Consider the following 23,525-nt stretch of genomic DNA (forward strand, 5'->3'; position numbering starts at 1 on the left):
CTTGTGTTCATTAGTACTTTCAAGACTGGACTATTGTAACTCAATTCTGTCTGGTTCATCTCAATATCTACTCCAGAACTTCAAAACACAGCTGCTCAGATCATACTTAGAGTACCACGATCAGAGCACACCTCCCCGCTGCTCTGTACCCTACACTGGCTATCCATTCGATCCAGAATCAAACACAAAATTTGTTCTCTGTGCTACGTTTCATTGATGGACTCTAGTCCAACATACCTATCCGACTTCACCCATGCGTACACACCAGCATGATACTTAGGCTCCTCTTCCGACAATCGTATACTTATTATTTCCACTATGAAAACAAAGTCATATGGACAGCGTTCTTTTTGCATACCAGGGCCCAGCAACGTGGAATGAATTGCCCACTGAACTTAGTCACAAAGACACAGTGACACCATTCAATATTTCGACTCCAAGAACAAACTTAAAGACATAATGTTTCCTACCTTAATTATTCTCAGCATGTTTTTTTATGTTTTCTAATTTCATGGTGTTTGTTTTTGTAATCATATCATTATATTTTATCTTATAGGTGTTGTCTAATGTTGTAAAGCGCTAAGAGCTTCTAAAGATTAGGCGCTATACAAAGTCCTCATTATAATTATTATTATAACAAGAATTGAATAAGTGGTTGAAATACAGACTGGTAATATGACTTGTTTAAGTGGCTGAAATAAAGGCAGTTAAAAATACTAGACCATGTGGCCGAAATACAGGCTGGTAAAAAGACTTTACTAAGTGGCTGACAGTCTGGTAACAAGACTTGACTAAGTGGCTGAAATACAGGCTGATAACAAGTCTTAACTAAGTGGCTGAAATACAGGCAGTTAAAAAGACTAGATGAAGTGGCTGAAATATAGACTGGTAACAGGATTTGACTAAATGGCTGAAATATAGACTGGTAACAGGATTTGACTAAATGGCTGTACTACAGGCTGGCAACAAGTCTTGACTAAGTGGCTGAAATACATGCTGGTAACAAGACTTGACTAAGTGAAATACTGGCTGGTAACAAGACTTAAGTGGCTGAAATACAGGCTGGTAACAAGACTTGACTAATACATTAAAGATGATAATCACAATATATGTACTGCACCAATCTTTATCAAGTGATCAAAAAAATCAATGCCATCCCAATTTGCAACCTGCCTGTTAAAACAAATCTTGCTTTGAGGACTAGCATAATCAATGGAGCCAGAATAAAATAAATAGAAGGTCATCACAATTAAAGCAAACTTAACGTTAGATCTGCTCCATTTAAACACATCCAAAACTGGAAGAAACAACAGTTAAGATTCCAAATGAACTCTTCACAAGGAATTTAGGGGCCTGGAACATTCTGGGTACAGCTTTCCCTCATTAAAATGTACCTCATACAATATGGTACCACTACTGATGCCATCATCAGCATCATAACAACATGAAGCTTAGTGTTTTATTTTCATCTCCATTTAAAATCACTGTTACTTAACAAAATCTTTATCAGTCCTGCAATACTGCGATTTATTATATTACACTATTCTCAATATATCATGGTTCATTTTATATTATGCTATTCTCAAACTATCATGGTTCATATTATGCTATTGTCAACATATCACGGTTCATTTTATATTATGCTATTTTCAACATATCACGGTTCATTTTATATTATGCTATTTTCAACATATCATGGTTCATTTTATATTATGCTATTATCAACACATCATGGTTCATTTTATATTATGCTATTCTCAACATATCATGGTTAATTTTATATTACACTAATCTCAATATATCACAGTTTGGTACATAACTGTTGGTGGTTATGATCCCCAACTGTGCTATAATGAGGAAGAGTTTTACATACATCATGTCAACTAACCTTTCTAGGCTTCTTTTGTGGAGGTAGACCAAAACTTCCAGCACCATCAGAAGAAGATATCTCTTCAGCGTCAAAGCGATTCTCCTGGATAAATAAACGTAACCTCTCAACCATTTCTGCTTCCAGTTTATCATGTTTATGTAGAACGTCTACAACTTGCTGAAGGGTGAACACACTGAAATAACGATTACAAAAATGCCACATAAAATTCTAACTATATTTTTATACAATTCATTTAACATGTAACATATGTCTTTCTTTAGATCTTATTCTTCCCTCCTAATCTGTACCATAACAGAGGGAAAAGTGTAATTAACGTCTTTCAAGTTTCATTTTCCATCACACTCATTTAGCATATCCAGATTTCTGGTTTTGATACCCAGCCTAACAAGGGTTTATGGAACACTACTTCTTCCCTTTGTTTGCCTCATTCTACAACCTTTATGTTCATTACTATGGAATGAATTCCTTTATTCAAGCCAAGTAAGTGTAAATCTAACTGTATGGTGGAGTTCTGAATAGTTGTTAAGTCATGAGCCAAAAGATAGTTCTCAGATGGATATGGAAGAGACTGAGTCAATGCTGGACCATACATGATGAATATACCAATGTGGACTTAGTACCATTGCCTAATCGTTAGAAGCCATTAAGTGCTTTAAAATCTTAGATAACACATAAAAGCATTAGAACAAGATTACAAAAACAAACACCATGAAATTATAAAACAAAAACATGCTGACAATAATTAAAGAAGTAAACATTGTTAAGTCTTTATGCCTGTTGAAATAGGTGAGTTTTAAAAGCACTCTTAATGAGATCAGTGTCCTTGTGTCCAAGGTATATGGGCAATTTTTTCTATGAATCCAGTCCATGAAATGTAACATAGTGAACAGATTTCGTGTTTGATTCTGGATTGAATGGGTATCCAGTGAAGGTTGCTGAGCATTGGAGAAGTGTGATCATACTCTAATGTTAATCCAAGCAGCCGTGTTTTAAACTTTTTTGCGTTTCCATAGTACATACCAGACAGAAGTGAATTACAATAATCTAGTCTTGAAAGTACTAAGGAACACACAAGTGTTTTAGATGAATCAACCAAAAGAAAACTGCAAATGGAGCTGACGTGTGTTTCATCTCCACATATGTAGCCTTCTGTATGTTCATGTAATAAAAGCATACTGTTGCGAGTGACACCTAGATTTTGTACTGCTTGTGTAACGTTAATGTTGGCATTGCTGATACTTATTGTTTGAGGTAAAGGATATGAAGGAGAAAATCATCGTGAAAAACTGCACAAAAATATGAAGTAGCTGCCACAAGCCATGGCATCCATTTTTATAGGTTAAGTTAGAAGGTAGAGATCTCAATGGTTTGCAGGTTATCACCGAGAGAATGGGAAAGGCCACTCAGGAACCACTGTTGACCACATAAATTAATTTCCTCTTGTCATACCCAGTAAGTGTGTGTGCATTCATATATTTATATATATGCACACACATGTGCACACACTTGACAGTTAGAATTATGAACAATTAACGAGTTATAACCTAACTGGTGCCAGTCCGGATGAACTAGGAAGAGACCACGGTCCAGTACTGGTTGCATAAATGAGCTGGCCTTTACAACAAATGCAAAGAAAATGTACATTTGGTTACAAGGTGGGAATCTAAGAAGTTTCAGACTTATGACCTATTGGATGGGCCCCTGAAAGTGTAAGGCATAACCTAGGAGCAATACTTGTCTCAAAACAAAAGTTAAGTGCCAACTGTGACTTGTAAAAGTGTTTGTTGCACTGTTACAATTAGCTTAAAGTAGATCTGATCTCTATTATACTTATTACATTTTGTGTGCCACTAATCTAGCAATGGGGGATAAGATAAAAAAAAGTTAAAAGGCATGCCAATCCTACCTGCATAAGAGGTATTGGTCATGGTCTTTTGTCAACTCATTTCAGTTGATCAATCAAACACTACTTTAAATATCATTATGTACGCAACATCTTCAAAGAATCTAACATCTTCAGTGCTTTACTCAGATCTTTTCGAACGTGAACAATAACAAGGGAACCAAAATGACAAGCATACTTGGTGCATGAAAAACATAACAGGGTTCATTATGCAGAATGATATCCAAAGTCTGTAGAGAGGTTTCCTCGAGGATAACCTGAAATTTTTTAATTACAAGCGAAGAAATCACAGCATTAATATTTTACTCCCAAAAAAAAAGCTGAGTGTCACCAATGTTTTCTGAAAATAAATGTCCAACTATCTGAAGCAACAAAAAGATTAGTTTTGTTTTGAATCAAGGATAACCCTAGAATGTATCCACATGTATATGCAAAAAATAGTGACATAATACACAATGCTTCCATTGTTACACATGAGATGTGCACTGAAACCTCCTGGATTATCATTTTCAACCATCTTTCAAAAAGTTGTTATCTTGAAAATAATGGTAATTTATGCAGAAAAGTAAACAACTTCATCTGAAAATGGCTATTTATTGACAATTTTTTCCAATACTATTATAAAACATGTATTCAACCATTTAAGACACCACCCCATGTAACAGTCAATCCCTTAATTTTTCAGCTGTACCTTAGTAACTCATGCCCTCATTCATGCTGCACTGTTTTTGGACCCCAATTTTTTCAAGTTATCAAAGGAGAGGTTTATGATTTTAAAAAGAACTTTAACATCTAATCTCAACATTGTGGACAAAGCTTATGCCAAATGAAAAGTGATTCCTAAGCTCACTATTCTGAAATTGTAGTCAGCATAATTATCTGCTTGACAAAAATTTTGAGCAACATAATCTCAACTGACTCTTTCTGACTTACTGATGAAGAGTTATTCCCTGATCCCTCAGCCTCCTGTGACCTCCTTGTCCTCTGTCAAGTAGAACTACTGCATGTGTCACCACCAAACCCTCCTTCTTCAATTCCTGCAAGAGAATTCTATATATATGTAATATACTTATTTATGTAGTTATAAGTTATAACAGCATGTTATAACACAAAGTGGGAGGCAATTTTGTTTAAACAGGCAAAACTGATGCATCAATACATCACTGGCAAATAACCATCAGCTTAAAATTCCAGACTCCACCATGAATTTTATCATAACCAAGTACACTGTGTTTTAAAGCTATTTTGGGACAAACATCAAAACAGGACTACTGTGCTTGTAAAACACAGATCTCTATGCAGATCTTCATCTTAAAATTTGAGCTTCTTGGATAGGTCCCTGAGTTACTCTCAGTCCTTACCGGACCACCCCAGAGGCAAATGTCATCTGGGTATGTACATTTGTCTTGTAGAAATGTACATGGTTATAGGGCAGGAATTTCAGTAGTTTTCAAGCCATGACCCTGAGGAGTAAGGCTAGACCCCCTACAGTCAGTTCCAGTTGCATGCATGTACGTATATATATATATATATATATATATATATATATATATATATATATATATATATATATATAATGTATCTATATCTATGGTATGACCCAGGTCACTAATCACATTTGAGAATTAACAGACATGTGAGACATACAAATCATGAGTTATATATGAAATTTATCTCAAATTCCCACCACCCAGCAGTACCAAAATTGAGATGATCAAAATTCCTAAACTATTCACATAATTTACACCCACAATGCATTATTGTCCCGAATTTCTTGTCTAGCTTTATGGTTTAAGGACATTAGACACATTTAAGGACATTACACAATATCTACACGCTTTTTTCACAGTGCAGGATAAGAAACACAACTAAACAACAATGAATCCTACCTCAACTGTTTCCAGGATACTGGATCCACTGGTAACTACATCCTCTATAACAAGACACGTGTCCCCTGGTTTAAATGTCCCCTCAATAATTTTCTTAGTGCCATAATCCTTACTCTCTTTCCTTCTGATCAGCATGGGTTTCTTGTGACTCACTGACAAAACCTATATAAAAAGAATCGACATCAAATTAAAAAATGTAAAATGCATCATAAAGCAAAATTACCATCACATCTTTAATTCACTATGGCAGTGATGTATTGTCATGCATTGATTCAAACTGACATTTTTCCCAAACAGGGGACCAGTGCATTTTTTATTTTTAAAAAAATCAGGAATACTGTAAAAATTTTGGTTTAATTTTATTTGCACAAATTAGTTTTCTCATCAATCAGATCTCAAATTTAATTTTTCTTATTGTGGTGTATCTTGAAAAAAAAAACAACTTTAGTGTATCATTATAGACCAGAAAATGAAAACCAGAAATAAAAAATTTCAGCTTGTCAATACTGTAGATGTTGCACATTTTCAGCTCCACTTACAAGAAGTTACTAGTGAAGCTATGTGCAACATAACCAACTGTAAATTATTAATAGGTAGTGGTTCCATGTACCTTATTAAAGGCATACACTATAAATACATGTTCTAGTAAATGGGCAGTCTTGTTAACCAGACCTCTGCCAAATAAGGATCTAATAAAACAAACAAAGTTTTCCTTGTAACATCTGAATGAGGCTTTCAAAAACATTTGGAAAAGTGATCTGATTGGATGATGATATAAGACGATGCAATCATTGTCAGACTGCAAAGTAGTGGTCCATTGTTTCCTTTTAATAGCTTTCCGGCTTGAATGATTGCAGGCGACAGATCAAGATAAATTCTGAAATATTACTTTGTAGTTTTGCTTGTACAAGTTTGATTAAATCATCCTCTACTGGTAGCAAAGATTAATAACCGTTTTATTAGACTCTCATATGATCAAGACCCCACTCAGCCACATGAAAGCATATTTGAACAAGACTGCAAAATGTGGTGTCTTACCTGGATTACAAATGGGTTTTGTGGGAAATTACACACCTGCTTGTGAATGGCATTTAAATTCTGCATGTATTGGAAATACCGGTACACAAGTACTATTCTGGCAAAAGTTTAAGTCAAATACATAAAGGACCAACAAGACATAAAAAATACATAAAATGGTATAAAGATACTTAACTTTTAATAATTGTTAACACAGAATCTCTTTGCTGATGCCAGTAGTGGTGGAAATAAAGACACCTAGGCATGCCTAGAATTTAACATAAATTTCTTGACAGCCAGAAAGCTCTAGACCTGTTGGATCTTCACTAGTCACTCCCATAAAACAATGGCTGCCAATAACTGAAATTTTAATAGCCATCAAACTAATGAAATGATGAAAACTACTTGTCACACTACAAATTGACTAGCCTCAGGCTAGTGGACTGCTGCTGTTTTCATTCCCTGCCTATCTCTCATCATTCACTGTTAGGATAAAAAGTTATGGCAACACTGGTAAAACATTGTCAAAACATGGTTCTGCTAGGTTCAAAATAATTTAACATTTTATGTGGATATTTTACATGCAATAATTCTGACTGGCACCATTTTTCTTTTAGGGAGCAACCAGACATTATAAAATCTTTTGGTGAAAGTAACAATAATGATATGACAAGCCATTTAGAAGATCTACCTGCAACAAGCTCTTCAAGATGGCCTTGTCATATCAGCACCAGTATCATTTATAAACAAACAGACATCATAAGAAGTCTTTCAGTGAAAACCCCAAGCTGATATGACAATTCATTCTGGAATAGTGATAACAAGATTTTTAAGATGGCCAGTGTGGTAGATAAATTGGATGACCAAGCAGCACAATTTATATTTAGGACCAACTAGACAGCATAAGAAATCATTTAGTTAAAATCCCATGCTGATACAACCATCAATTCAGAAGGAGTGGCAATAACAAGATTTTTAAGACAGCATGCTAGTGGCCATATTGAATGTCAAAGTGGCACCCTTTTCATTTAGGACCATCTAGATACATGTACCATAGAAACTTTTCTGCTGAAAACCACATGGCAATATTACTTTTCTATTTATGGCAACTATATTGGATGTCAGATCAGCACCATTTTCATTTAAGACCAACAAGACAAAAAAAAAAGTCTTTCTGTGAAAATCCCATGTTGATATGACTATTCATTCAGGAGTAGTGATAATGAGATTTTAAAGATGGCCACTACAGCAGCCATATTAAACCATATCAGATTAGCACCATTTTTGCACAGGACTTAACAAGGCATCATAAGAACTATTCCACTGAAAACCCCATGGCAAATTTTGCTTTATGTAGCAATAACAAGATTTTAAAGATGACCTCTGTGTCAATCATACTTGACATCTGATTGGCACCATCATCATATAGGGCCAACAAGACACCAGAAGTCTCTTAGGGTAATACTCATTCTGATATAACCATCCATTAATGAGTACTAATAACAAGATTGTATGGTTAGCTGCTGTTGTGGCCATGTTAGATAGGACAGAAACACCATTTTCATTTAGGACCCATTAGACCATGAGATGAATAAGTGTTTAAAGTTTCATGGCAATCCTCCAAATTGTTTCATTGTAGTGACCTTCATAACAGCCACCAGACAATCTAAGTTTTGTGATTCAATAATGCAGTATTCCAGTTCATGAAAAGCATCAGATAACCAAACAAAATTTTTCTTGAGTTTCAAATCTCTGGCTTAACAGATTTAGAACATGTATTTAAAACTTAATGATTGAAGTGTTGGTTTAGCTGTGTATTCATGTATCGGACTCCTCAAAATAATTTCATGACAGTACATGTAATTTTGTCTGCGAAAAAAATCTAAATGCAAAAACCTATCTCTAACAAGAGAACCAAATAACAACAATGATAACAATTACAAAAACAAACTTTAAAAATTGAACACTAATGACCTATGTCTCTGTAGGTGAAACCAAAATGTCATTTCAAGTTGTATCATACTTACAGTGGCCAGAGGTAAGGCTGTATAGGGTACTCCACATAGTGAGTCAAACTGGACATTTTTATCCTCAACTATCTTCCACAGATAACCAGCCACAATGTGCTGGAGAAAAAAAACAGAAGAAAGAATTGGGTTAAAAAACATAAGAGGACTTGTGGAATAAGTTTCCTTTCATCTAAAAAAATAACTGTTTTTTCTCCAACTAATAATACAGATACAATAATTAAATGGTTGGTCCATAACGCAAACCATGAAAGATTGAACCACATGAGCATGGTGATCAAATTCATGCTTAGTAACAGTCCTAGAGGCGACATTGATTAGACTGGACTATGGCCATACCATATTCTGGACCATGATTTATACACGTTTACATTCAACTCAGTAGAAAATTATCAAGCTTCAGATTCAGCACCTTCATATATGCAATGACTTGAGAATAAAATGTGCATGCAATGTTGAGTGGCCAAATAAACAGAGATGAATTTATTGTAGATAATGCATCAAATGGACTTACCAAATAAACATAGATGAATTTACTGTAAATAATATATCAAATGGACTTACCAAATAAACACAGATGAATTTACTGTAGATAATGTATCAAATGGACTTACCAAATAAACAGAGATGAATTTATTGTAGATACTGCATCAAATGGACTTACCAAATAAACATAGATGAATTTACTGTAAATAATGTATCAAATGGACTTACCAAATAAACACAGATGAATTTACTGTAGATAATGTATCAAATGGACTTACCAAATAAACAGAGATGAATTTATTGTAAATAATGTATCAAATGGACTTACCAAATAAACACAGATGAATTTACTGTAGATAATGTATCAAGCAGACTTACCAAATAAACAGAGATGAATTTACTGTAGATAGTGTATCAAATGGACTTACCAAATAAACAGAGATGAATTTATTGTAGATACTGCATCAAATGGACTTACCAAATAAACATAGATGAATTTACTGTAAATAATGTATCAAATGGACTTACCAAATAAACACAGATGAATTTACTGTAGATAATGTATCAAATGGACTTACCAAATAAACAGAGATGAATTTATTGTAAATAATGTATCAAATGGACTTACCAAATAAACACAGATGAATTTACTGTAGATAATGTATCAAGCAGACTTACCAAATAAACAGAGATGAATTTACTGTAGATAATGTATCAAATGGACTTACCAAATAAACAGAGATGACTTTACTGTAGATAATGTATCGAAAGGACTTACCAAATAAACAGAGATGAATTTATTGTAGATACTGCATCAAATGGACTTACCAAATAAACATAGATGAATTTACTGTAAATAATATATCAAATGGACTTACCAAATAAACAGAGATGAATTTACTGTAGATAATGTATCAAATGGACTTACCAAATAAACAGAGATGAATTTATTGTAGATACTGCATCAAATGGACTTACCAAATAAACATAGATGAATTTACTGTAAATAATGTATCAAATGGACTTACCAAATAAACACAGATGAATTTACTGTAGATAATGTATCAAATGGACTTACCAAATAAACAGAGATGAATTTACTGTAGATAATGTATCAAGCAGACTTACCAAATAAACAGAGATGAATTTACTGTAGATAGTGTATCAAATGGACTTACCAAATAAACAGAGATGAATTTATTGTAGATACTGCATCAAATGGACTTACCAAATAAACATAGATGAATTTACTGTAAATAATGTATCAAATGGACTTACCAAATAAACACAGATGAATTTACTGTAGATAATGTATCAAATGGACTTACCAAATAAACAGAGATGAATTTATTGTAAATAATGTATCAAATGGACTTACCAAATAAACACAGATGAATTTACTGTAGATAATGTATCAAATGGACTTACCAAATAAACAGAGATGAATTTATTATAAATAATGTATCAAATGGACTTACCAAATAAACACAGATGAATTTACTGTAGATAATGTATCAAGCAGACTTACCAAATAAACACAGATGAATTTACTGTAGATAATGTATCAAGCAGACTTACCAAATAAACAGAGATGAATTTACTGTAGATAATGTATCAAATGGACTTACCAAATAAACAGAGATGACTTTACTGTAGATAATGTATCGAAAGGACTTACCAAATAAACAGAGATGAATTTATTGTAGATACTGCATCAAATGGACTTACCAAATAAACATAGATGAATTTACTGTAAATAATATATCAAATGGACTTACCAAATAAACAGAGATGAATTTACTGTAGATAATGTATCAAATGGACTTACCAAATAAACAGAGATGAATTTATTGTAGATACTGCATCAAATGGACTTACCAAATAAACATAGATGAATTTACTGTAAATAATGTATCAAATGGACTTACCAAATAAACACAGATGAATTTACTGTAGATAATGTATCAAATGGACTTACCAAATAAACAGAGATGAATTTACTGTAGATAATGTATCAAGCAGACTTACCAAATAAACAGAGATGAATTTACTGTAGATAGTGTATCAAATGGACTTACCAAATAAACAGAGATGAATTTATTGTAGATACTGCATCAAATGGACTTACCAAATAAACATAGATGAATTTACTGTAAATAATGTATCAAATGGACTTACCAAATAAACACAGATGAATTTACTGTAGATAATGTATCAAATGGACTTACCAAATAAACAGAGATGAATTTATTGTAAATAATGTATCAAATGGACTTACCAAATAAACACAGATGAATTTACTGTAGATAATGTATCAAACAGACTTACCAAATAAACAGAGATGAATTTACTGTAGATAATGTATCAAATGGACTTACCAAATAAACAGAGATGACTTTACTGTAGATAATGTATCGAAAGGACTTACCAAATAAACAGAGATGAATTTATTGTAGATACTGCATCAAATGGACTTACCAAATAAACATAGATGAATTTACTGTAAATAATATATCAAATGGACTTACCAAATAAACACAGATGAATTTACTGTAGATAATGTATCAAATGGACTTACCAAATAAACATAGATGAATTTATTGTAGATACTGCATCAAATGGACTTACCAAATAAACATAGATGAATTTACTGTAAATAATGTATCAAATGGACTTACCAAATAAACACAGATGAATTTACTGTAGATAATGTATCAAGCAGACTTACCAAATAAACAGAGATGAATTTACTGTAGATAATGTATCAAATGGACTTACCAAATAAACAGAGATGACTTTACTGTAGATAATGTATCGAAAGGACTTACCAAATAAACAGAGATGAATTTACTGTAAATAATATATCAAATGGACTTACCAAATAAACACAGATGAATTTACTGTAGATAATGTATCAAACAGACTTACCAAATAAACAGAGATGAATTTACTGTAGATAATGTATCAAATGGACTTACCAAATAAACAGAGATGACTTTACTGTAGATAATGTATCGAAAGGACTTACCAAATAAACAGAGATGAATTTACTGTAGATAATGTATCAAACAGACTTACCAAAAAAATTGGTAATATCCTTGTGGAGCTATAATTTCTGCCTGTTTTTCTCTCAAAGTTTACTTGTTCTACATGTATTATGAATATTTCATGGATGTAAAACACCAATCAGCTGTTAATACTTTCTGCCAAAAGTTTACTTGTTCTACATGTATTATGAATATTTCATGGAAGAAAAACACCAATCAGCTGTTAATACTTTCTGCCAAAGTTTACTTGTTCTACATGTATTATGAATATTTCATGAATGTAAAACACCAATCAGCTGTTAATACTTTCTGCCAAAGTTTACTTGTTCTACATGTATCATGAATATTTCATCTATGAAAAACACCAATCAGCTGTTAATACGTTTGAATTCACTGCTAAAAAGAGATTTGTGCAAGAGGTCTATACAACCAACTAATCAAAATGAACAGAAAAGAAAATGGTGGTCATTGTGGTTTGTGATCTGAAAACATACACTTATGTTGTACATAACTGAAATCAATAAAATGGAAAATTTAAATTTGCACACAACCCTTAGTAAATCATACCAATATATTAACTGAGGGAACTAACACAGCATATTTTACTTTGTTAAGTCTGAATGGATACACTTTGCCAATTTACCACATCATGTTCAAGGGCACTCAGTACTAACTATTAAGTCTTTCAACATAGCAGTGTGTGTTGTGTTCATGAATGAATGTTTGCATGAGTATGTGTGCACGAGAGAGAGAGAGAGAGAGAGTGTGTGAGAGAAAACAGGGAGAGAGAGAAGGCATGAGAAGATTGAAGTAGCAAGTCTAAGAAATCCAAACATAAGCTTTAGTGACGTTTAAAACATGCTGGGTTTGAAAATGACAAGTCAAGAGTAACCTTTACTCCTATATGACACATTTTTTCCACAACTTTCCTGGAGTTGTGCATGACTCAATGTTTTTGTGATGATCATGCAACCAGATGTTGTTTTCATATTTTAAATGCAGACACTCTTGTTTTTTCAATCAATCCATGATAACAATTTGGTGGTACCGATCACAAAGTTAAAAAGAAGTCTACCATAATAAAACTCTTGTACATGATAAACGGCAGCAATGGGGAAAACAACCATCTTTATTTTCATTAAGAGTAACAGTTATCCAGATGTTCTTAGAATAATGGAACATAGGTTTTATTAATTCATAAGTTATTTGCTCAGTTTCCTAAATCTATCAAAGAAATAGACCTCAAGGTTTTCTCTGCAAATGGGGCAGTTATACCATTTGGTGGTTGGTTTAAAGCAGCTGTTCTGTTTGGAGAGAGGGAGAATCCTGATGGCAAGAGTGGTTCTAGAACAATAAATCAGCCCATAAACACGTACCCAATAATGATGGCTGGCCCATCAGTTTCGGTACAGTTTGAGGGCTGATGTATTGGACTAGGATAACACAACCTTCACTGTACCTTTTCTTGTCACAGCCACTGTTGTAGTGAACAGTCTCATCCTCGAGTAAAATGGGATAAAATATATCATACAAGATCTCAATGTACAGGGAAAGGCAAAGGGTTCGCACTAAGCAATTATAGTAGGTACGAAGGAAGCTAAATCAATAGCTAAACTTGTGGAGGACATTCCGAGTTATAACATCTATACTGATGATGCAGGTGGTCATAATATTAAGGTATCTAAGCACTGGTCAAAGGTCATTAAAGCAGCTAAACATTATCAGGTGAGTCCAATGAATACTCAAACTTCGACTGTTCACATCAGTTGTCTTAATTTTTGGAGACAAACAGGAGTGTTGAGACAGTTTCTCACTAAGACTAAATACAGAACTCATCATCTTGCATGCGAGAAGCTTAAAGGATAGTGTAAAAAAAATGCCAGAGAAAGGTAAGAAATTATTTGATAAATCAAATGGTACAAACATTTGAGCAGGGACAAAGTTTTTGAAATTCCATGTTTCCCTGGACAACCAGCTTTATAAGTCTGGTTACGCAGCAGTTTTTTCGGGTAGCCCAGTAATTTACAGAGTTGTCCATAGTTTGAAGTTGACAACATTTTTCACGAACTATTGTCATATATAATAAGAGCATGCAATACTTGTAACTCACAATCAGTCCTACTAATGGAAAGTGTTGCACAAATTTATGCACATATTTAATCTTTTTTTTAAAGATCAAATGATCAACAAATCAACCCAACCTCCCAAGCCACTGTAGTATACAACAGTATTTGTGACTGGTTTGATCATTTAAACTTGCTATATCTCAAGTCAGCCAACTAATACAACTGTCACATGATGTTCAGCAAGTGCTCATTCCAACAGACCTATGAGAAAGCATAATACATGTATTAGGTGAGAGTCTCAAACTGAAACCACCATGAGGGAGGGCATTTTTGATGGCCCAAGGCTGCACCACCTTTGTTATCTCTCGTGACACCTTGTGATGCCAATAATTTTGCAGGCCACAGGATATGATTTGGCAAGCCACATGCAGCCAACAAGCCATGTGTTTGAGACCCTTGTACTAGATCATAGGCATTGTGTGCCAAGCTGAGCATGCAAGAAACCACTACCATCTGTTGGTATGTTAACAAAAGACATTCTTGAGTAATGTTTCTTTAAGGGTTTTTTCCTTGAGGGTTTGTAGTATGTCAGTCAATGTTCCAAAGAGCTTAATATGTTGAATTCTTGTTTTAAATCATGCTGACTGTAACTAAATCTTTTTTTGTGATTACTTAATCATAGACTAATTGTAAATTAGTGGCCACTTACAACAATCATCTGACAATTTTCTTTATGGGGACAATTAGGACACTGTACTGTAGGTACCACGAGGGACAACTGAACAGTCAAATGTTTTGCTGGAAAATATATAAAATTCCATTATAATTTTTTTATACAATCAGTTTTTAATAATATTTTTCAGGCTTTCACACTGGGAAAGATGGTTGCCCAACATTAGCTTTTGCTTGTCCCAGGCTGCTAGGCAATGGATTTATCTACTTTTGTGAAAAGGAATTTGCAGCCTTGAGACCCTGTTTTGGTCCGAAATTACAATGGTTCTTAAAAAGCATGTCTACTTATGCCAAATGAATGCAGAATCCACAGCATGTGAAAAAAAAAGGGCAAACTGATGGTCAAGACAGTATTTTAGCAATAGTGGGGGAAGGGTATCTTGTCAAGTGTTATGGTCACAGTATCAAGTACTGTCTTAAAACCCAAACATTTTTAATTCATTCTAAAGATAGTTTTAACTTCTAACCTCAGTAAGTTTCTTGTGTTTAAATGCAGATCCTATATTTAAAATTACTGTACTATGTTCGGATGAAAAAAGACTAACCTGCAAGGTCTCCTGGCCTATGACCTGCAGAGCTAAACAAAAGATCAGATTGATAATTTAAAAATGATGTAGTGAGGGTCAAGAAAATACTGAAATAACTCTTTCCAGAGATATGAACATAGACTTTCTGAAATAAACAAACTCAAAAATGGAAAGATCTTTGTGAACTATACAATTCAGAACAAATTATCTCCTAGGCAACACGTATCACTACAGACTCTGAAACCTTTATTTATCAAATGTATACAAATAGGATTGAAACTAACAGGCTTCAGGATTAGACCAAACCATGAATAGATTGTTTAACCTGTAGTAACCACTGGACCAAGAATACTTAAAATGTCTCATCAGTAGTAACCAAGTCAATTACTCATATAATCCTGGGTTTTCAATAGGATTTTAAAAGTTCCAGTCCAGGAAGCCCTTCTAGGAAGAAGTCGCAACCCTAAAACTTATAACGAGTCCCAAAAACAATACATTTTTTTCCCCATGCAATAATTCAGAACATTATGTGTGTATTATTGTCACCAATATGTCATCAGAGCCTAATTCAATGTGAAATACTCAATATTATAATAACAAAACAAAAGTTACAGCAGTTGATAACCATGCAGATTGTGACTGATGATAATTGTCTGTGATGCAAGAACTATACCAAATCTCAAAGCCTTTATTTTGCCATTCTTTATTATTGTGCAGTTTGAAGTAATCAATGAAGAGATTCGACTTTCTTTTCAATGTTAATTGATTTAATTAACTTAAAATCAAGTCAATAAATTTTCTAATACACTATAAAAAGAAGCAAATTACCATATTCCATTTCTTTCTCATGACATCTTTAAGCAACACTGCATACTACATTCACTTTTCTTAAACATGTTTAAAAATTTTCTCCATGGTTTGGAATCAAAATCTTTAAGTTCAGGACCTGCCACCATGTATAGCCCATCTTGCTCTGAGAAATAGTGTTAAAGCCACACACAAAAAAAACAACAAATTAAAACATGTTCTGTACCTGGTGTTTCTTGGGTTGCCAATGCATTCTTTCTAACATAGTTGTGACACCATGTCTGTAAAGCTATCAATGTTCCATTGTTTTACTCATTATTCAGACCATGGTAATGCCCTTTTACATGATTCATTCCATGAATCTCTCACACTCTTTTGTGTTCTGTTTTCTTTATCAAAACTAGATGTATCTACTAATTTCTGTCAGTCAGTCTCATGAGAAAAGCACTGATCTGCAGCCTTGTCCTGTTTGAATACGATAATGAAAAACAGCTTTTCTATGATGATTCATACCAACTCTCCAACAAACAAAATCAATCCCAAAAATTTTGGCCCTCTGTGTTTTCATACACTGTACAGAATAAAATGCAAGTGTTCCATATATCCTTGTAAGAATTTACAATATGATGGATTAAAACTGTCATGAGTAATATTTATCAAAGTGGTGTCAAATAATGCATGCGTGTAATTTGTCTTTTGATTAAAATGAGCATTACAAACAATTGATTAACAGGTCTCTTAACCTCCTTGTCTGCTAAGATCTAACCAATACATCTTCACCAACTCCCATCATAATTACTAGAACTTTGTTTGATACCTTGCACACTATGTGACTGATCGCAGCATTGAAGAAATGAGTCAAATAATAGAGAATTTTTACCAACAAAAAACTTGGTTAAAGAGGACTGGGATGCCTTTCCATGTTGCCAAAACTGAAATGCATACTTTTACACCAATTTACACATCCAAGAGAACCCTATTATCAACATCATTATTGTCTCAAAAAAATATATTTATCTGCTTAAAATTGCAAAAGTGATGCCTGTTTTTAAGGTGCCAAGGACAATCCAGAAAACTACAGACCAATTTCTATGCTAACCACTTTTTTAAAGTAATAGAAAAACATGTTGCAAATTCTATATCATCTTCTTTAAATTAAAATATACTTATTGATAAGACACAGTCAAGATTTTGACATTCACACTCCTGTCAAATATTTCTAACTAAAATTACAAATGAACGGCTCAGCAAAATGGGCAAAGAAAACCAAACTGGAATTGTTTACAAAGATTTTAAAAAGGCATCTGATCTTACTGTCATTCCATCTTTTTGAAGTGCTATCAGTTTCATGACAACACATTTAAGTGGTTAGATTTATATCTACAAGAGATAATGCTGCAATTGTGCATAAGAAATAAAATATCATAACCAGGAAATATCAAAACTAGTGTTTCTCAAGGATTAGTCACTGGACCTGTTATTTCCTGTCTTCATAAAAGACCTATCCTTCATTACAAATGTTGATCCTTTTGCTGATGATTCTACACTTTATTTATCTGGATTCTCCATAAATGTTAATCAATTTTATGCAATAACTTAAACAAAATTAAAGATTGGTGTCACAAAACTGGTATGTATGTAACTGGAAATAAGACACAATGTATGATGATAACAACTTTAGGCCAAACACATTTCAATTTAACCATAACATGACATGAAATTGAGAATGTAGCATATTTAAGATAAGGAAATATCTTCCTGTGGAAACAAGATTCTCTGTCATAATACCTATAATTTGCCACTTTATAATTATTGCATCAATAGTTGGAGAAATTGTCCAAACACAAAACTGACAGACTTTTACAACCACAACAACCAACACAAATTATACTTGGAAAAACAACTGGTGCACCAAGTAAGCTTCTCTTTCATGAACTGAAATGGATGGATTTATCTAAATTGTACTGATTATACAAAAAGCATTTTAATGTGCAAGTCACTTCAAGAAATTGCCCAGCAATATCTTCAGGAATTATTTGTAACAAACACCTCTGAATATGGATTTTAATCTTTTTCTTCAACTTCCCAAACCAAAGTTAGAAATGTTTAAAACATCTCTGCAATATTACAGTGTTTTCATATGGAACTGTATTTGTTAAAAAAAAACATCAAAATAAGCAACAATAGAAAGTTACTTATAGAAAAGCATTTTTCTTATATGTTTAAGAGCATATGATATTGTCATTATACATACACTTTAAATTATGCTGTGAATATTGTATATGCTTTTTCCACATTTTAAGCAGAAGATCTCAAGGTAGTCCGACCCCCAAAACATAAATATCATGGTCGATGTCTTACACCGTAGGACTAGCCTCAATGGTGAATAGTATTGTACTAATTGAGTTACCTTCTATATACATCAAGTATTATTATTATTATTATTACTGTAAACACTTAAAAGATATAAAAAAATATATATATAAAAAATGCTACAGCTCGAGTCGTATCAAATTTGTTCTCAATTAGGCTACGAATATAGGAAAAACAGCTCAAACTGATACTGTGGAGCGAATAGATCTTCAAAGTTGAGGTAAAAGTACAGTGCTGTCAGGCTTTTCTGCACATCTAAGGTTTCTGTCACCAATACTGACACAAAACACATACCAAATTTGACCACTTGACGAAAATAAAATACTGCAATGCTTACCATTTGAAAAGTGGCAATTGTCACCAGACTATTCTGTTCAAAAGAATACTGATTTTGGACACACATGATACTACCCTGTATTTTCATGACTCGAGATTTGTTGGCCTATTCTGTGCATGGCTTTGAAACGATGTAATGTTAATGCATTGGGCTATGGAAATGAAACACATTAGTTTGGACTCTTTCTATCAGCATTTTAGCAAAGGAACTAGGTCTGTTTATAGCTGGTTTTACAAAATTCAACATAACAATGCCACTGTATGGCAACAGATGTTAAGCAAACCAAACCAATCTAGTAAAAATATTTGTAAAAGTTCAACATTTGATAAAAATTAGCTATTATTTTGATGAGAAACAACAATAAATAGGACGTAATGTTTACATCTTTTTTATGAAAAAAAATTTACTATATAATTTAGAAGCAAACTATAAACCCGGGAATTTCTTGAGAAACAGCAAGTTGACATGTTGGATAGCAGACGATAAAGTAGGTGTCAGACAACTTTTTGCAAAATCAGAAACTTGGATTAATGTGCAGGATTGTTCAAAGGGAAAGGTAAAGATTTCTATCTCTGAAATAATGAATTTATCTATGATTTTAAAACAGAAATATTAAATAGGTTTTTCTGGTTTACAAATTCAAGAAGGTCAAAGAGTGGGTTTTCATGTTGACATTTAAAAATCACATTTTCATATATATTTAGAATAGAAATGTGGGATAACTTTGCATACTTTATGAATATCACTTTCCTTAATCAAAGGACGATCGTTCTTTCTTGATACAAACTGGATTTTCGACCAAAAACAACACGTCATCAAATGTTTACAGAAATAACATCGTTGCGCAGAATTACCCGACGTGCATAATAGGCTAACACGGTTGTAATTGTAAAACCTGAAAAATTCACCAACCTTCAAGTTTAACGTTCTCTTATTATGTTTACCAAAAAAGAATACCTGCTAAAATAAATTATGCATGTGTGTTGCACATTTTATATTTTGTAAAATTAGTATATAATATTCCACATGGTCCAAATCTGCCTCGTAGTTGGTATGTTGTAGGCTTAATTTGGTCCGAATCAACATTCAGTTAGTCTACCGTATCTAGAACATTAAAATACCCACCAAAAGTTCAGGATAGGACACAATAACTCGGAGGTCAAAATAGGCTGGTGAAAAGATACCACTCTTCAATTTAAAACTGCCGAATTTAAAAGCTTGTACTTTGAACAGTTCTAAAATAAGTTCATCTTCGCTCAGTACACATGTGCTCAGATCTGCCATATTTAATTGAGACGGGTACACGGACTATGCTTGTTTATTACAGATCAGTTTCTCTTGAAAATTTCGACATGAGAAATTCTATAGTCACAACGTGTCAAATTAAAAACATCATATCTGATAGATGCATAGGACATTAAAACTTGCCCCAAACCCATATCAGTATAGAAAAAAATTTATTGCTTGTTAGACATTTATTGTTTTTTTTTTTTTTTATATTATAGTTTCTATGACCCATTTAAGGAAATCTGTTAAATATTAAGGATCAACCTGTCAAATGTAGCAGCAGGGAGGGCGAATCGGACAAGGTTTCCAGACAAAACAACCAGTTCCACCAATCAGTTTACAACAGTATCCCGCATTTACGGATACAAACCATTCCTCGTTCAGCATCGACAATAGAGATGTCTGCGCGTTAAAATAACGGGTTTAACCGTGTAGTCAGCGCGGTTGACACGTTATTGCGCTGCGGTTGCCCATGAAAACCATCGTGGATTTGCCCTCGTTGCTGCTCACAAATTGTTAACTAAGGAATTAAAAATTCAGGTTAACAATAATGGCCAACATCGGAGAATCACATTCTGCTAAACTAGCTCGAGAGCGACTAGAAGCAATAAAAAAATTTCTTCCTGTGCGAGATAGTGTCAGAAAAATTACAAGCGCGGCAGCTAGCACAGGTTGAATTTGCAACGGGTGCAGAAGAATTATTTAAACCCGTTACAGCAGCTACTGAAAGGGCTGCGGCGGTCACCAAGGAAGCTTTACTTGGTGATCCAACAGATATAACAAAACCGGGTATTCTTCCAGTGCTAAAACAAACTGCTGAGCGGACTGAAAAGATTGCAAAGCGGGCCAAACAAACAAAAAAGTCTTTAAAAGATCTTCCGGCTGAAATAGTTAAAGCTCAACCTCCGCCTGCCGCTGAAGCTGCTGCACCCAAAGCAGAAAAGGAAATTGTTGAACTAACTGCGAGATTTGATCCGGGTTTTATTAAAATCCTTAAAAACACACCAGAAGAAAAATTACCTGAAGTGATGTTAGAAGGTTTGCGCAACAAAAAAAATTTTTTAGCCGAGGGGCATAAGACCTCGACTGATGAAAATTTTGCTAAATGGGCGTATCGTGTATACTACGACAAAAAAAAGGTCGATCGGGGATACCAAAAACTTGTAGATGCAATAAATAAACTTAGCAAAAGTAGACGACAAGGACCTCCGCCTCCTTATTCGCCGCCACCAGAGAAGCGTCCAGAAGATTTTGATGTTCTCGAAGATCTTGGCCTCCTTGAAGCTACAGGTAGTGGTCTTGGTGGTCACATTACTTGTCCTGATATCGTTATCAACGATGTGTCACGGTTGGAAGTTCTCATCGGAGGAAAACGTGCCGGAAATAACTCGCCAGAAATAATTAATGAAGCCGCAGATATCTGTCAGCGACTATTTCGTAGTGGCGTCATGGACGCGCCCATCTATCGCGAACTTATTGATGAGTTAATCGACCATTAGAGAAATAATAAATAAATAAAATGTTAGTACACGATTCCGAGCGCAGACCAGTCATGGTCCACGTAGTAAATTCACGACTGCCTGTATACAGGATGACTTACGGAGACGGTTTTGGTGATACTGTCACGAAATTCTTTGCTGGAGTGGCACCTAAAGCAATTCCGCTCGTAAAACAATTGGGTATGAAAGCTTTTGATGCTGTTAAAGATAGTGCTCTTAGCGCTGTTGGTAGCGCCGCCGGTAAAGCATTCACGGCAGTCAAGGACAGACTAGCACGACTGATACGCAGAAAAAAACCTCCAAAGGTAGCATTACCAGCCACTGCAGATATGCCAGCGAGTGTCAGTAAAGTAATAAACGAGGCCGCAAATCAAAGGCTGGCCGCGCTAGTCAACGAAATCCCTGAGCAACTAAATACGAGTTTGGTCGCGGGAAGCGGCCTTCGTTTTAGACGATAACTTTTACAATAAAATGTACAAATATGAGTCTGACACCGCATTCGACGTAGATGCGCCAGTCTCCAAGAACGAGTCGGTACGTGATTATCAGTATTATTCGTATGACGCAAGAGAACCAAATAGGCGGGGGCGAATTGAACTTCAGGTTCAGGATACCAGCAGATATTTCCTGCCCGCTGAAGTATTTATCGAGGTAGAAGGAAAAATTATAAAAGCCGACGGCACAGACTACGGAGACGGTTTTAAAGTCGGTTTTGTCAACAACGGAATTATGGCGCTGTTTGATAGCGCTATTTACATGATTGATGGAAAAAACATCGAAGCGATTCAGAAGGATGTCGATGTTGCCACAACAATAATTGGTTTAGCAAGATATTCCGACGATTACACAAGATCATCTGGCCCATCAATGATGTTTGCCAAGGACACTTTTGATAGTGCCAATAGTGATCAGTTTCTTGTTAGACAACCAAAAAATCGTGATGCTCCTCCTGGTAATGCTGCAGTCGAAGATATGATTATTACCGCCAACGTGGATTACAACTTGGGGTTTGCGACGCGTAGATTAGCGCTAACAGGTAACAGCAGAAATTTTTCGTGTGCAATCCCGCTGTCTCATATCTTTGGATTTTGCCGGGGAGTCAGAAAGGTAATTTTCGGAGCAAAGCATACAGTCGTGCTTGTTAGAAAAGGCGACGACAATGATGCGATATGGCGACAAGCTGGTGCTGACGCTGGTGATAATGGTAGCGTAGAAATAACAAAACTGTCGCTGTGGATGCCAGTGCTGTCCCCTGCACTTGCCCAAGAACAGCGACTGCTTTCCTTCATGGATCAGGGCGGTAAAACGCTGATACAGTGGCTCACAACAACCACAGATAGTATTCAAAGTAGCGTCAGTGGTTTGTTTACGTGGAATATAGCAACACAGCAGGGGGTTTCAGCGCCGCGGCATATTTTCATTGCTTTTCAGGATATTACACGATTAAACTCACAAACACGATCACACATGATATTTGATCAACTTGGTGTCACTGACGTTTCTCTGAGGATAAACGGTCATCAAGAACCAGCTGAAAATATACAATTAAATTTCGCTAACAATCATGTTGCACGTGCATATCATCGATTGACAAAGTATCTGGCGCGTGATCTAAATATCGATACTGGTTTGCAAAT

At 34.5% G+C, this 23,525-nt stretch overlaps 1 protein-coding gene across 3 annotated transcripts in view; it reads right to left on the bottom strand.

Moving 5' to 3' along the window:
• Positions 1 to 20,395, bottom strand: part of LOC149785264 (uridine 5'-monophosphate synthase-like) — a 53,427-nt gene extending 33,032 nt beyond the window's left edge. Inside the window, exons 1-5 of one of the 3 annotated variants that reach the window (XM_089979128.1) lie at positions 20,228 to 20,395; positions 8,728 to 8,826; positions 5,684 to 5,845; positions 4,728 to 4,831; positions 1,889 to 2,063 (exon numbers count right to left, since the gene is read on the bottom strand). In XM_089979128.1, coding sequence (XP_089835254.1) covers positions 1,889 to 2,063; positions 4,728 to 4,831; positions 5,684 to 5,845; positions 8,728 to 8,826; positions 20,228 to 20,386 — 699 coding nt within the window. In that variant the 5' untranslated portion in view covers positions 20,387 to 20,395. Of the gene's footprint in view, positions 1 to 1,888; positions 2,064 to 4,727; positions 4,832 to 5,683; positions 5,846 to 8,727; positions 8,827 to 15,035; positions 15,115 to 19,834; positions 19,934 to 20,227 lie in introns of those variants that run through there. The other 2 variants (XM_089979129.1, XM_089979130.1) reach the window with 2 other exon arrangements.
• Positions 20,396 to 23,525: the final 3,130 nt, after the last annotated feature.

The sequence above is a fragment of the Sinohyriopsis cumingii genome, chromosome 13 (assembly GCF_028554795.1).
Source record: "Sinohyriopsis cumingii isolate HCF-2022 chromosome 13, ASM2855479v2, whole genome shotgun sequence".
Taxonomy (NCBI): Eukaryota; Metazoa; Mollusca; class Bivalvia; order Unionida; family Unionidae; genus Sinohyriopsis; species Sinohyriopsis cumingii.